Consider the following 15,380-nt stretch of genomic DNA (forward strand, 5'->3'; position numbering starts at 1 on the left):
GAATATGTGACTAGTAAAGCCATGTAACTCTTTGAAATGGGAAACCCATGTGGGGAGAACTGGGAATGTGGGCAGGGGACTGGAGGAATAATTGCATATTTGGTGCTGTGATGTAGAGAGGCAGCATATAAGGGTGTTTTCCTTCCCCAGGGAAGCAGTGCAGTCACCCAGGTGAGCCTGTGAATGGCAAGATTGTTTCCCTGACAAATCTCCAGCTTGGCTCTACAGTGGTTTACAGCTGTGAGGAAGGGTAAGTCCTGCTTTGGATTAGGTAAGTGTCCCCCTTTTTAAGCCCTGTTCATTCACTCCCAGTAAATGGATTCTGGATATATATAAAATTATATATATAAAATATATAAAAAATGGGTATATATATATATATATAAATGGATATCTATTTTTATATATGATATATAAAAATTGATATATATTATATGTATGTGTATACATATATATTTTATATATATAAATAAATGTGTATATATTATATGTATGTATATATCTTTTTATATATATAAAATGGATATCTATATATTTTATATATAGATATAAAATGGATATATATTATATATATATATATATATATATATATATATATATATATCCCCTACAAATGCTGGGAAATGGGTCAGGCAGAGCAAGGCTTGGGGTGAATGACCAACGCTTTTACCACCAGGCACAGGTTAGTTGGACAAGCCAGCAGACGCTGCGAGATCTCTGGGGGACGTGTTGCATGGACTGGCCACACTCCCCTCTGTCAGCGTGAGTAGCTTGTGGTTCTGGGGGTTTGCATGGATCTGGGAAATATTTTCCAGCAGTGTCTGCCACATTTTCCCAATCAAAGCTTTCACAGGCAATTCTCCCCTCTGTGGGCAGGGAAATTACAAGAAGGTTTAGGAGGCATAAGAAAGCAGTGTGGGAGAGGTACAAGATCCCAAAGCTGAGGGGATTATGGAAAGCAACACCTCAGCTGGAGCTTTTCCAGCAGTGCTTGAGCATCCTGCTGCTGCCTGACACCAGGAGCCCATTGCAGGAGAGGAAGGGAACACATTTCAGCTTAGGGGTTGTTCTGTCACACCCAGAGAGACCAAGGGTCAGTCCTAGGGAGAGGCAGAGCACTGAGCCAGGGCCAGCAGCGAATCCCAAAATCCCAGGCCGGGGGTTTGTTCCCTCTCTCCGCCACTGGTGAGTGCCCAAGAGCTGCTGTGCTGCTCCTCAGCAATCCCACCTGGGCTTTCTCTGCTGATCAGGGCCCTTTCACACGGAAGAAAGAAACATTTGCTGGTACATTCTGAGGTTTTAAAGCATTTCCCAGGTTCTCCAGGTAGGTGTGAACCACAAGTGACACACAGACTGTGCCTGTTCCAAAACCTGGCACCCGGATTTTACACAAGTGGTGCTAAATAAGTACTCCATTTCTTATTTCTTAAAAAGGAGCATATGCAAAGCATGCAGGTGTTTCCTCCACAGAGTTTTGATTACTGCTCTGCTTTCTACCTGCCAGGGGGTGGGCTCCTGTTCCCAGCCTGGGAGGTCGCTTCATTTTATCTTTAGAAGAAATGTTTGTGCCCCCCAGCCCGAGGGGTTCAAGAAGCAGCCCACAGGTGCTGCGGTGCTGCTGCTGAGCTGAGGTTCTGCCCCTCCGCAGGCATCCCTTGCGAGCCCCCGCCGGACATCCCCAACGGGCAGCACTCGGGCCGGCTGCAGAGCGAGTTCCACTACGGCACGGCCGTGACCTACAGCTGCAAGCACGGGCTGCCCCTGCACGGGGAGCCCTCCATCCACTGCACCACCCGCGACGGCCACAGCGGCGTCTGGAGCGAGCCCCTGCCGGCCTGCGGAGGTGGGGCAGGGACCCCCGGGCATCCCCCCAGCGCCGCTCCGGGTTGGGAAACTCCAGCCAGCTGGAATTACTGCTCCAGCATCCCCCAGGGCTGGGACCGGCAGAGCAGGGGAGGTTGGGGTGCCACCCTGCTCCCCTTTCCCCTTGGAGTGTTTGATCAACATCTTCTCTAGGAAAATGATTTTCAGTGTCTTGAAATTGCAGCCCTTGGTGGCTTCACACTGCCCAGCTCTGCCTGAGGGTCTGTTCTGAGCACTGCACCTCTTTCCTTTCCAGAGGCGAGCTGTCCCGTCCCACAGATCCAGCACGGGAGGATCGTGGCTGCCAGGGCTGCCTACGCACACAGGGACACCGTGACCTTCCAGTGTGACCCAGGCTATGCCATTCGTGGCCACAGAGAGATCCAGTGCCAGCCAAACAACACCTGGGAGCCGCCTGTGCCGGTCTGCGAGCAGGGCAAGTGTCCCAGCAGGGTTTAACCTTCCCCTGCTCTCCCAATCCTCCTTTTGTGGCTCTTTAACAGCCTGGCTGTTCTCTGTCCTGGCAGGTGGCTGCAGAGCCCCTGCCAGGCTGGGCTTTGCCGAGCTCAAGGAGCCCTACAGGAACCAGACAGTGTTTCCTGAGGGGAGCAGGGTAGAATTCGAGTGCCAGCCTGGCTACAGCCAGCGCCTGGGTGTGTCACCAGCCATCACCTGCCTCAGCAACCAGACGTGGTCAGCAGCGCTGGAGTTCTGTAAAAGTACGTCCTGCAAGTGCTGGAAGCCTGAAGTGGGAGGCTTGGCTGCTTTCAGTGTTTCCCCAGCTTTGAGGGTGTCTCTGCCTGCTCTCTGGTGCCATCCCTGGAATGTTTCCCCAGCTTTGAGGGTGTCTCTGCCTGCTCTCTGGTGCCATCCCTGCTGGGCTGATGGATGCTGCCATTCCCTTCCAGAGAAGCAGTGCCCCCACCCAGGGAACCCAGAGAATGGCAGAGCTGTTGTCCTGACAGATCTCCTCCTCGGGTCCAAAATCAATTACACTTGTGACAAAGGGTGAGTCCTGCCCTGGGGAGAGTGAAGTGGATTTTCAGCTTTACGCAACCAAGTTCTCAAGTCAGAACTCCTGGCTGCCACTTGCAAGGGCTGTAAAGAAATCTCAAATATAAAAAATCTCACTGTTAAAATAATGAATCCTTCTGTGTGGTCCAGGTACAAGCTGGTGGGAGGCTCCCAGAGAATTTGTGAGGTCTCTGGCACACATGTCTCGTGGAGTGGGGATCCTCCTGTCTGCCGGCGTAAGTAGGCCACCACAACAGGCCCTTGGAGATGGCTTATAAGATAAAGTGGAACTTCTTTCAAGCCAAAGGTTTTATTGCAAAAGATTTCTCAAGTCACTGAATGTGTAAAATATTTCCTTTTCATTTGGTTTTGGATATGCTTCTGAGAATGGTTTCAAAGGTCTTTTATTTATTCTGGTCCAACCTGGGAAGAAACATTAATGTTTTAAACTGCCTGTCAGTGGTAAGTATCTCTCACTGGCCAGTTTCTCTCTCTGTGTCACCAATGGTTACGGAAAGGGAGGTAAGATAGGTGTCCCAGCACCTCCAAACACGGGCAGCAAGGAAGTGACTCACAGGATGGGACAGATTTCATTCCCGTGTGTCATTTTATCCATGCAAACTTTGTTACTGGTGATTCAGGCCATTGTGTCACTGCTGAGGTGGCTTCCCCTCTGCCAGTGCCCTCCCTGGGCAGTGTGTGTGCCCTTCCTGGGCAGTGCTGACCCCCCCTTGTCCCCTTGTCCTGCCCACAGGTGTCACCTGCGCTGCCCCTCCGGCCATCCCCAATGGGACGCACAGTGGGGGCTCCAGGGACACCTTCTCCCTTGGGGACGTGGTCACCTACACCTGTGCCTCGGGGCTGGCCCCAGCTGGAGACACCTCCCTGTCCTGCACCTCTGGGGACGGGGAGCGTGGCACGTGGAGCGGGACGGTGCCGCGGTGCCAAGGTACGGCTCGGGGTGTGCCCACAGCCAGCTCTGGCTGGCCCTGGCACAAGGGACAGCCTGGGGCAGGGCCTGCACCCATGGGGACACAGCTCACACAACTGATTTCATGTATTCACAGCAGTTAATGTCAGTGCTCAAAACAACTCGGAGGATTTACTATTTTTTAATCACTTTTTAAAGCATAAAACGCTTATTTGCTAGCACTTTAGTGTAACAGCTTTTCCTCTTTGATGCTGATGGGGGAGTACAATTATTGCTTCAGCTTTCATTACAACTTAATTTGATTTATTGCTTCTGGAGAAGCTCTACAAACCAGGATGTTGGTTTCTGCTGAAGCAAAGAGCTAAGGAGAGTTCCTGGGAAAGTTACATATCAGCAATAATGCTGATTGCACTCGTGTTATCTCGCTGCTTTGCTCTCAGAACGTTGGGGGTTTTGGTGTTTATCTTGCCCTGCCCCATTTCTCACCTGCCTTTCCCTGTTCCGGCAGAGGTGAGGTGCCCTGCCCCGCCGAGCATCGCCAACGGGCAGCACGGTGCCAGCCCCGGGGCCAGGCACAGCCCGGGCTCCGAGGTGCGCTACACCTGCGCCGAGGGCTATTCCCTGCTGGGCAACGCCTCCATCCGCTGCACGGCCCGGGGCACCTGGAGCCGGCCCCAGCCCCGCTGCCGAGGTGCGTTCCTGGGCTCCTTCCTCCTCCTCGGCTCCTGGTGCATCACTGCCAGCAAATCCCCAGGGACGGGCAGCGAGCAGAGGTGCCAGGGGCAGGAGGAGCCCCCTGTGCCCCTGCGGGTTTCCCTTTCTGTTCCCGCTGAGTACAAACGCTCAGGAACAGCTGAATAATGATATTTAGTGTAAGAACAGGAGTCAGAAATGTTGAAATGCCCGTGACAGGGATGGCAAGGCCCAGCAGAAGGTGCTGTCCCTGCCCAGTGCCCCTCCACAGCCAGGAGGGGTTTCACATCCCCAGCTCTTCACGTCCTCGTGCTCTTCCCTTCCAGCAATTGGCTGCACCACGCCAGAGATCGAGAATGGAAAAGTGGCTGGGTCAGAGACCACCTACAACCTGGAGGACACCATCATCTTCGAGTGCAACTTTGGTTATGCCTTGAAGGGCTCTCAGGAGTCCCAGTGCCAGTTTGGGGGCAAGTGGCACCCTCCTGTCCCCAGCTGTGAGAAGTGTAAGTGCAAATGAGGGGCAGCTGATTTCTGAACCCCTGTAAAGGAGGTAGAGGGGCTGGGAAGGAAAAACATGCACATAATGTGTCCTGCCATCCTTCTGATCCCCATCCAAACCCCTGAACGGGCTGCCTGGAGAGGTGTGGGCATCATCTGGCACCATCCCTGGAGGGATTTAAAAGACATGTGGATGTGGCACTTGGGACGTGGGGTAGTGGCTTTTCAAATTTCAGTGTTTCTGTGATTCAGATCCTTGTTAAATGTAGGGCTCTTTAAATGAATCCACAAAATCCAGGCTGGTGCCTGATATCATTCACAACCATAGAAAGACCAGAGCAAGTTGTTAGGGCCACAGATGGAAACTAACCACTGTAGTAGCCTAAATAGTGAGAAGCTATCATTTTTATGTCAATAAGCCCAGAAAACATGAAGGCTGGAAGGTAAGAGAGGGTAGGATGGAAATATCATTCAGTGACACCCTCGTTGGTGTTGGGCAGAAATTAAAGGGAAAGCACAAAGTTAAAAGGCTGCCTCACCCTACAGGGGTGTTTGTGGTACCAGCTCTTGGCTATGATGATTTCCTCTCGGATGATTTCCTCTCCTTGCAGTGCCACCGTGTCCTTCCCCTCCAACTATCAGGAATGGCCAGCACGACAGCAAGGGGGTGGCAGAGTTCATCCCTGGCATGGCAGTGAGGTACCACTGTGACCCAGGCTACTTCCTGGCTGGGAAAAGCACGATTTCCTGCTTGCCATCGGGAGTCTGGAGCATCCCTTACCCCCGCTGTGAAGGTGAGCTGCAAATGCTGCCACTCTCAGTGCAAAGGGAGAGCACTGCCCTCACAGGGCCTCCCAAAACCAGAGGAGCACCCTCAGCTCTGGCACCGTGCCCCCAGCCATGCCCCCAGCCATGCCCCCAGCCGATCTGCTGCTTCTCCCTCCCAGTGATCACCTGCAGCAGCCCCAGCATCAAGGACGGGGAGGTGGCTGAGGGCCGGAGGGCCGTGTACCGCCCTGGGGACAACGTCACCTTCCAGTGCCACCCAGGCTTCGTGCTGAGGGGCAGCCGTGGGGCCAAGTGCCAGCCTGACAGCCGCTGGGTGCCCGCTGTGCCCACCTGCCAGCCAGGTGAGCCAGTGTGACGGGCTTTGCTGTGGAACCAGTGCCTTTTCCCAGGGTGCAACCCCTAAACAAACCTCTGCTCTCTGCTCCTGCCCTGGCAGCGCGGCCCTGCCCTCCGCCCCCCGTCATCGCCCACGCCACGCTCAGCGCCGAGCCCGGGACCAACTTCACCAGTGGCACCTCCGTGAGCTACAGCTGCCAGCCTGGCTTCACCCTGCTCGGGGACCCCTCGGTGCTGTGCACGGCCTGGGGCAACTGGAGCCTTCCCTACCCTCGCTGTGCAGGTGGGGCTGCTGCAGCATCCATCCCTGTGCCAGGCTCAGCATCCATCCTGTGCCAGGCTCAGCATCCATTCCGTGCCAGGCTCAGCATCCATCCCGTGCCAGGCTCAGCATCCATCCCTGTGCCAGGCTCAGCACCCATCCTGTGCCAGGCTCAGCATCCATTCCGTGCCAGGCTCAGCATCCATTCCGTGCCAGGCTCAGCATCCATCCCTGTGCCAGGCTCAGCACCCATTCCGTGCCAGGCTCAGCATCCATCCTGTACCAGGCTCAGAATCCATCCTGTACCATGCTCAGCCTCCATCCCTGTGCCAGGCTCAGCCTCCATCCCTGTACCAGGCTCAGCCTCTATCCCATGCCAGGCTCAGCCTCCACCCATGCCAGGCTCACCCTGGATCAGGCACACCTGCCATCCTGCAGGATTGCATGGCATGGAGAGAACCACAGCAGGAGCTGTGCTCACTTTGGTGGCACTGGGAATAAGCTGGTGGCACTGCTCAAGTTTCCCAAAAGGAGACAGGCTTGGATGTTCTAAATATTGAAATTAAAGATTTCTGTGCTTTACAGCCCAGAGTCGTGTGAAGGCACCACACTGACCAAACTACTTTTTGGGCACTGTTTTGTTTTAAGACCACATAAATTAGGTGCCTGTGTCCTTACATACTGAGTGTTACTTGATGCAGACAAATGTCAGACTACATAGAAGATGCATTGATAACTTGGGGTTTAGCAGTGCCTATCAATGCACTGTTTCTATTTAGCTGCATTTCACAGCCAAGGACATATTTCTCATGCCCGTTTCGTTTCTTGGCAGCCGGTTGTGGCACACCAACACTGTTGCTATTTGCTGAGCTAAGCAAGGAATATGAAAATCAGACTGAGTTTCCTGTTGGGATGACTGTGAACTACACTTGTCGGCCTGGACACGTGGAACAGCCACAGATATCACCAACTATCACATGTCTTGAAAATCTAACGTGGTCTGAAGCCCAGGAGTTTTGCAAAAGTAAGTTTTGCAGCTGCTTCCAATTGGTTTAAATTATGTGCTGAAGCCTTGTAATTTCTCCTTCACCACTCCCTCCTTTGGAGGGCTTGGGCAGACTCCTGAAAATAGTGATTCTTCTCCTATGACACTGAGTTAAAGAAGCTTAAAATCAGTTCATCTCAACCCCTGCCATGAGCAGGGACACCTTCCACTGTCCCAGCTTGCTCTAAGCCCTGTCCAGCCTGGCCTTGGACATTTCCAGGGATGGGGCAGCCTCAGCTGCTCTGGGCACCCTGTGCCAGGATCTGCCTACCCTGACAGAGAGGAATTCCTTCACAATATCCCACCCAACCCTGACTTTTGGCAGTGGGATGCCATTCCTGTCCCTCCATCCCTTGTCCCCAGTCCCTCTCCAGCTCTCTTGGAGCCCCTTTAGGCTCTGCAAGAGGCTCTGAAGTCTCCCTAGAGCCTTCTCTTCAAGCTGAACACCCCAACTTCCCCACCTGTTCCAGGGTCATGGCCCTGCCCTTTTCTCAGTTTGGCTTTGTCCTCTCTAGTGCTGCAATGCCCTTCACCTCCCAGTATTACCAAAGGAACCCACGACAGCCAGGATTTGGAGGTTTTTCCCGCTGGGATGGTTGTGAACTACAGCTGTGACCCTGGCTACAGCCTCCGGGGAGAGGCATCCATCCACTGCACCAACTCTGGCAACTGGAGCCTCCCTCTCCCTCAGTGTGCAGGTACACTGTGGCTCTGGGCTTGGAGCTGTGGATAGCCTGGGGGTTTATACCTGTAGGATTCATCCTTGCCCTTCCCAAAATTCTGAATCCTTGACTCTCCCCTTTTTTTACCCATTTTGCACAATGATTTTAAGCTGTACGTACTCAAAATACATTTTAAAACAATTTTTGTAGCTGACATCTCCGTTTCTCCCCATGTTTTCTCCCCTGATAGGTGGCTGTGGTGCGCCTCCAAACCTGACCTTTGCTGAGCTAGCCAGGCAATACAGAAATCAGCAGGAATTTGCTGTTGGGGACACTGTGAGCTACAGCTGCCGGCCGGGACACTCGAGACGCCCCGGAGTGCCCCAAACTCTGACTTGCCTCCAAAACCACACGTGGTCTGAAGCCCTAGAGTTCTGTAAAAGTGAATAGCTCCATCCATTTGGTGTTGTTATTGGAAATTGTCTATTCTGTGGGTTTTTGAAGGAAAGATTGGTACATGGCTTTACTAGTCACATGGTCTGGGCCGCTTTGGGCCTTTTTGAAATCACATCTTTGTTGGTGGCAGAGCTTGGACAGAGCCTTAAGGTACCTTCTCATAGCGTGTAGCACAAGCTCAAGAGAGGCGTTTAAACAAAGCCTTGTTCTTTCCCAGGGAAGCAATGTAGATACCCAGAACCCCCCAGGAATGGCAGAGTTGTTGTTCTGACAGATCTGCTTTTTGGGTCAACCGTGAGCCACACGTGTGATGAAGGGTGAGTCCCACGCTGCCTTTGCTGCCTCCTGTCTGAGTTTGGTGGTGGGTAAAGGATCAGAGCCCACTCCTCTGCACAGCTGCTCTCCCACAGCAGACCTGAATTGGAATTTTGGTTCTAATTCTGCCATAGTTGCCTGCTCCAGAAAGGGAGAATTGTCTCATTTTTCCCTCCTGTGCTCAGCAGATTAATTTGCAAGCCAGTTTCAGTTTTCCTTCTCAGATGGCCTCGAGCAGGAGCTGAGAGTGGGAGCAAGGCCGTGCTGCAAGGAGGCTCCAGCCCTTTGGAAATCAGTCGGGTCCTGATTTATCACCTGACCAATCTAACCCAGAGGTTTTGGGGTCAGTGTTGCTCCCCTTGGATCTGGGAAGAAGCAACTTGGTGTCCCCCATTCCCACGTGTCAAACCAGCAGAGAGACCTTGGTGATCAGCTGCAATCAGGAGGCTGCAGAAGGAAACCTCTGGGGAGGGAAGAATCCAAGCTGAGGGACTTGGTCTGAGCTGATATTTCTCTCTCTGCGCCTCCAGGTACAGACTGGTTGGAGAGTCCCACAGGAGATGTGAGATTTTGGGACGAGATGTTGCCTGGACTGGTCTGCCTCCTATCTGTAAAAGTAAGTAGGTCAGCACTACATTGGGACCAGAATCGCCATATTAAGTCCTTAAAATTAAAAAGCGTTTCCTTTAAATAAATAGAATTAAATGAATAAGACTATTAAAGGATAATATTCCTCTGGGATAAGTTTTTAGGGTGTTTTTATGCTTGTATATTTGGTTTCTTCTGAAAATCTTCCAGTTGTAAGCTTTGATCTGTCACAGCAATTCAGACGGAAGAGTTGTGAGATGCCTGCAGGGACTTGTCCCTTTTGTTTCACAACAATAAATAACAAATCAAGTTAAAAAAAGTGTTATGTAGAAGAGTGACATTTTGAGTACCACTGAAATGGAATTTTCCAAACCCTCTACTGTTATCTGAAGTACAAGGATGTTTTGCAGGGGTTGATCATTGCAATTAGTCTTTTTTTTTTCAGGTGGAATTGCTTTTTGAGGTTGGGATAGTAAAGCATTCATGAGAATGACTGATAGTAAAGCATTCATGAGTACTGCCAGATTTCCACTCCATTTCATGTATTTATTAGAATATATTCACACCATCTATGTTTATATAAATAAATATATAATACTGTGGTTCCCTTAGGGTACCTCAAAGAACTAAAACTCCTCCCCTCAGTTCCTGGAATTATTTATGTCTGAGTCTTTAAGTCCTACCTGTGAGACTGCTCTGAGCACACTGAGAATGGGTTTTGGATGTGTTTATTCAGCACTCACATGGCTTTGTACCCCTAAACAGGAGTTTCTCTTCCAGGGGTGGTGTGCCCAGCCCCACGGGTCCAGAATGGGAGTGTGGCTGTCCCCAGGCCCCGCTACACCTTCGGGGACTCTGTCACCTTCAAGTGCCACAGAGGCTTCACCCTGCGAGGCCACCCCACGTCCCAGTGCCAAGGGGACAGGAGGTGGCACCCACCTGTGCCTGTCTGTGAGCAGGGTAAGAATCGCTCTTGGCCTTGTTGGGATTGCACATTCCTCATGGTTTCACTCACCGAACCCAAAGCTGGTTTTATTTTTCCTGTTTGCTCCAACTGCTTTAAGGAGAACCCAGAAATTTTTCCTTTCATTTCTGCCTCTCTTCACACACAGGAGATGAGCCAGGGCTTGGGTAATGCTGTAAGTACTGACATGACTTGCACGTTCTCACACTGCTTGTTGCAATCCATAATCCACATTCTCTTAATTCCCTGGAAATGAGGAATTTGGTAGCTGCAGGACACTGACTATCAGAGAGCTGTGAATTTTTTCCTGGAAATGTAACACCAGGATGATGGGAAATGAAGGTAAATGTGTACATTTTATTTGCTCAACCATGTTTTTAAACTCTTAATGCTGCATTTAGATGGAGTGTCAGAACGTTATCACCACCCTGACCCCACAACAAAGCCAGGTAGGTCTCTTACCTGAAGAGGCAAGATTTGATTTACTAATCACTAACTCCTCCTCCCAACCTGTCCTGCTTTTTTGAGGGAACTTTGCAGAGGGTTGGGCAGGGCTGTTGGGGTCAGTGCTGTGGGAGGGAGAGTTCAGCCTTCCCCAGCTGCTCTGAAGTTTTCCCTCTTGTTTCTCTGAGCTCTGCTTTGATCTCCACTCTGTTCTCAGTGCTGCACTGCTCCAAGCCTGCAAATATCACCCACGGATCTTTCCATGGCCCAGCAAAAGCAGTTTTTACTGTGGGAACATCTGTAAACTACATCTGTGAGCCTGGCTTCTCCCTCCTGGGGACAGCATCCATTTATTGCACAGCGTCTGGAGCCTGGAGCCATCCTCCTCCCGTCTGTCAAGGTGTGTTTTGGCTGCAGAGAGTAAAGAACAAAGGACATTTAACAAGTTTTGCTTTAGGGGAAGGTCTGTAGAAGGTCTAAATCTGAGTACAGAATGCGTGATAAGCACAGGCTGAGTACAGAATGCGTGATAAGCACAATTTTTAGCCTTTCCAAAGCCTGCTGGAGTTACAGGGGTCCAGGCTGAGTGCGGGGGAAGAAATTCAAAGGGAGCAGGCGAGGCTGCAGAGGGTCAGTGCCTCAGCCACTCCCTGGCCCCCCTTCAGCATCCTGCTGATTGTCTCTCCCTGGCTTTCCAGCCGTGAAGTGTCCGCAGCCTCCGAGCATCACCAACGGGAGGCTGCAAGGGAACGCCTCTGCCACCTTTCCCCGGGGAGCCGCCGTGTCCTACAGCTGCGATCCCGGTTACTCTCTGCTCGGGAACGCTTTCATCAGCTGCACGGGCTCCGGGGCCTGGAGCCAGCCCCTCCCGCAGTGCAAAGGCGAGTCTGTGCTTCCTCTGGAATTTGGGATTCCACCTGCGACCGGGGCACTTCCCCAGATCTGCGGAATGAGAATTAATTCCTGGCTACACCCAGGAGGAACTCAAGAGCAATGTCCTAAATAACCCACAGTTGTGTTTCTCATATTTTCTGTTGCCTCTAAATGTCCTCTTTCTACTGCTTCCAATTTCAGAGATCAGATGTGAATTCCCGGATGTCCAAGGTGTTAAAAAAGCCATTAAAGGAAGTACTTATCGCTCTGGCACTAACATCACTCTTGAATGTGACGATGGTTACGTGCTGGAAGGCATCAGTCACACCCAGTGCCAGGAGGATTTCAGCTGGGACCCTCCCGTGCCAGCCTGTAAACTGAGTGAGTGGAACGTAAACAAAGCAAAGATCAAACACAAGCATGAAAATGCATTTTAAACATGCAAATATCTGGCTGTATTTTTAAAATAAGGAAGTATACAGGGGTGTGGTTTTTGGAAATCTGGTGTTGTGGGTGTTAGCAGTGAGACACTGGCATGGGGAAGCTGGGGCTGCCCCTGGTTCCCTGGAAATGCCCCGGGCCAGGTTGGACATTGGGGTTTGGAGCAGCCTGGGACAGTGGAAGGTGTCCTGCCCATGGCAGGGGGGTGCAACTGGATGAGCTTTAAGTCCCTTCAACACAAACCATCCTGTGATTCGAAAAGGTTTATTGGTGTTAAGGACAGCTGAGAAACGCTGTATTTTGGTTGAACAGTTTGCTGATTTTCTTTTTTTCCCTTCCCTCCAGCATCCCCCAAGCCCGGGTCAGTAGGCCTAGGTAAGCAGCTTACAAACATTTTTGTCCCCAGCTCAGTGGCACAGCCTCCCTCTGCTTACTTGGCAGATATACCCTATTGTGCATTTTGTGTAGTTTACACAGTGAGAATAACCTGCATTCTTCTCCCTCAGGAGTGGCAGCTGCAGCAGTTCTGCTGCTCCTGGGGGCAGGTGTTGTCTGGAAAATCATTTCCAAGCAGAAGGAAGGGTAAGGCAGCTCTGGCTCTTTGTTCCTGTCCCTTGGTGCCAAGTCCCAAACTTTATAGGCTTGATACACTTGAAATATTTGCCTCAGTGTGTCCGGGCCTTGTAATTTTGTATCTTCAGCTCAGGTTGCAAATGACACAACCTGGAACTCATGGTGTGGTTATGTCATTTCATTTCAAGCCTCTCTTTCTTAAAGGAAACCGAACCAAGTGTTCTTTTACAAGGCAATTCATTGTTTTCTTCTTTTTCACGTAGCTATTATCATACGTATGAAAACTATAATTACAGAACCCCCCTGAACCCAGACACTGATCACAAAGGCTCGTGTCTGCCATAGGAGGTATGGATTTATATTCCTCAGCACAAAATATCAGTTAGAGCTGCAATAACTATACTGTCATTTACTTATATTGCTGACTGCATTGTCTCTTTGAATGACTATTTTCCTAATACAATAATTCAACTAGAAACCTCTTTCCTTTTTGTCTTCTGATAGAATATTTTCTTTTGCTGAATAGAAGACGTTTTAAACATATTTGGGTTTTAAAACATCCTATTTTTCTTTCTGACACCACCCTCAAAGTGTGTCTTTCCTTTTCCACAGTCTGCATAGTTGGTGTGCACAGGTCAGACTCCCAGACCAGTCCTTGCTTCTGACTTAAAGCCGCTTTTAATTCGTACAGATTATGAAAAAGCTGCAAAACCGCCTCAGGAGTAGCAGAGTCAGAAAAGGACACTGAACTTGGTTCCTGGGGATTTTATTTTATTTTATTTTATTTTATTTTATTTTATTTTATTACTTACTAAAATGGTGTTTTTACTTACAAGTGAATCTATTTTCTATGGTGGCTCTATTGCAGCCAGCAGTGAATTTTCACTGTTTATCAGCACTTCACCTACAAAGTGGGACATGCAAACAACATCAATTTTGTGTGATTTCTTTGAAACAATGCATTTCCCAGAAATTCCCTCCTCTCTCTCCGGGTGGCGATGCAATCTCTACACACCAGCACAAAGCCAGGAAATCCTGATTTGAACACCAGGATATCATCTCTTTCCTAGGCTGGAAAGAGATCTCATCCCTGCTGCTGCTGACCAGGCACCCGGCTTGTTCCCTGCAGCGAGGAAGCGCCGTTCACGTGGAGACTGGAATTCTGTGGCAGAAAAAAAGGACATTTTACTGTAAATCTTCAATGCTGTTCCGCTCTCTGCACTTACTGTAAGGATCTAATGAGGCTCAGACTGCACAGAGTGCAGGTGCTCCCTGGCAGGGAATTCTGTTCACTGCTCCTGATGCAGAATAATCTCCTTTGTCCCCAAAAAACTGGATAATCACAAACCATTGTAGGAAGAAACAATCAATAATGCACTGGCCATAACCCCCATTCCCTGTCCCCCTGTGCCCACCAAAACATACCTGAACAAATGTGGGAGAAACCATGTTAATTAATGTCTTAATTACAGCTGTATTTACATGTTTATTTCCTTCCAGCAATGCTTATGTGCAGTGTTCCTCTACCAATGCTTAACCTAATAAAAGCTGATGATGAAAATTCTGTGTCTTCTTTTATGCCTACCTAGAACTTTAAGTCTTTTCTGCTTTGTTTTTTTTTTTTTTTTTTTTTTTTTTTTTTTTTTTTAACATTTTTGGGCTGTTCTATTTTAATGCTGCTTCACCGCACATGGGATTTAACTTCAAATTTAACTTCCAAAGGCGAGCAGCGCTGCACAGGGGTGTCCATCCTGAGCTGGCTGTTATTTTTAATTTATCACTGTTGGTGTTCCAATGTGGCACCCAAACACACTTTCATTTCTTTCCCTCTTTCCTTGAGCTGCCTAGGAAAGGATTCGATCTCCTCGCACCCAGGGCTATAATACACTGAGGGTGTTGTAAAATGTGCAATATGTCCACATATTCCAAGACTGCTTTAAGTCAGGGAAGATCTTTGATGGAAGATCTTTGTATACTTTCAATCCTATTCAATAAAATAGGAGCAGGCAGGAGCATCCCTTAGTCAAGGGCATCCCCGAATGAACTATCTTTAAGAATGAAGTAAATGAAGATGCTGATGTGTACATTCGGCAAAACACTCAAGGCCGATGTATTCTTCAGCTGATCAGCGATTATTACCCTGCTAAAAATAACACTTTCGGTTCAACCAGAGCCTTCCCGAGCATGCGTTGAACCGAGCCGGGACTGCGTCATTAGCGTGGCAATTAACTCATGACAACACAGGGGCGGTGCCTGGAATCCGTCCTACCCTGCAGTCCTGTGTGTGACACCGGCACGGCGAGCTCGGTCCGGGATCGCTGATAATCCCCGGACCGACCAGCGGCCCGAGCGGTCCCGGCGGAGCAGCCCCGGCGTGAGGGGCCCCGGCGGGCGGGCCCGGCCATGGCGGCGCCGCGCTGAGGGCGGGGCGGGCCGCGCATGCGCACCCGCCCCCGCGCTGCGTCTCCGGCGGCGCCGGGAGGGAGCGGAGCGGCCGCGGCCGCGGCCCCGCTGCGGGCATGGGGCGGCTCTCGGTGCTGCCAGCGCTGCTGCTGCTGCTGTCCGTGCTGGTGCTGTGGCAGCTCGGCGGAGCCCGGGCTCAGGGTGAGACAGCGGCCGCTCGCTCTTTG

The 15,380-nt window shown here is 50.6% G+C and overlaps 1 protein-coding gene and 2 long non-coding RNA genes across 3 annotated transcripts in view; 2 read left to right on the forward strand and 1 right to left on the reverse strand.

Moving 5' to 3' along the window:
* Positions 1 to 15,380, forward strand: part of CR1 (complement C3b/C4b receptor 1 (Knops blood group)) — a 38,989-nt gene that overhangs the window by 12,819 nt on the left and 10,790 nt on the right. Inside the window, exons 24-45 of the mRNA XM_063177740.1 lie at positions 151 to 250; positions 677 to 762; positions 1,649 to 1,843; positions 2,120 to 2,299; positions 2,391 to 2,582; positions 3,632 to 3,826; positions 4,317 to 4,499; positions 4,828 to 5,007; positions 5,614 to 5,796; positions 5,950 to 6,132; positions 6,228 to 6,410; positions 7,222 to 7,413; positions 7,950 to 8,132; positions 8,347 to 8,538; positions 8,770 to 8,869; positions 9,398 to 9,483; positions 10,236 to 10,415; positions 10,821 to 10,868; positions 11,081 to 11,263; positions 11,562 to 11,744; positions 11,938 to 12,117; positions 15,130 to 15,354. Of these exons, the coding sequence (XP_063033810.1) occupies positions 151 to 250; positions 677 to 762; positions 1,649 to 1,843; positions 2,120 to 2,299; positions 2,391 to 2,582; positions 3,632 to 3,826; positions 4,317 to 4,499; positions 4,828 to 5,007; positions 5,614 to 5,796; positions 5,950 to 6,132; positions 6,228 to 6,410; positions 7,222 to 7,413; positions 7,950 to 8,132; positions 8,347 to 8,538; positions 8,770 to 8,869; positions 9,398 to 9,483; positions 10,236 to 10,415; positions 10,821 to 10,868; positions 11,081 to 11,263; positions 11,562 to 11,744; positions 11,938 to 12,117; positions 15,130 to 15,354 (3,612 nt within the window). The remainder of the gene's footprint in view (positions 1 to 150; positions 251 to 676; positions 763 to 1,648; positions 1,844 to 2,119; positions 2,300 to 2,390; positions 2,583 to 3,631; positions 3,827 to 4,316; positions 4,500 to 4,827; positions 5,008 to 5,613; positions 5,797 to 5,949; positions 6,133 to 6,227; positions 6,411 to 7,221; positions 7,414 to 7,949; positions 8,133 to 8,346; positions 8,539 to 8,769; positions 8,870 to 9,397; positions 9,484 to 10,235; positions 10,416 to 10,820; positions 10,869 to 11,080; positions 11,264 to 11,561; positions 11,745 to 11,937; positions 12,118 to 15,129; positions 15,355 to 15,380) is intronic.
* Positions 12,529 to 13,891, forward strand: LOC134430198 (uncharacterized). The gene is made up of 4 exons (XR_010030768.1): positions 12,529 to 12,552; positions 12,684 to 12,759; positions 13,047 to 13,098; positions 13,821 to 13,891. It is a non-coding gene; the product is annotated as an uncharacterized LOC134430198 (long non-coding RNA).
* LOC134430197 (uncharacterized) lies at positions 13,514 to 15,148 on the reverse strand. Its single transcript, XR_010030767.1, has 2 exons — positions 15,020 to 15,148; positions 13,514 to 13,912 (listed from the first exon to the last, which is right to left on the reverse strand). It is a non-coding gene; the product is annotated as an uncharacterized LOC134430197 (long non-coding RNA).

This window comes from Melospiza melodia, chromosome 28 (genome assembly GCF_035770615.1).
Source record: "Melospiza melodia melodia isolate bMelMel2 chromosome 28, bMelMel2.pri, whole genome shotgun sequence".
NCBI lineage: Eukaryota > Metazoa > Chordata > Aves > Passeriformes > Passerellidae > Melospiza > Melospiza melodia.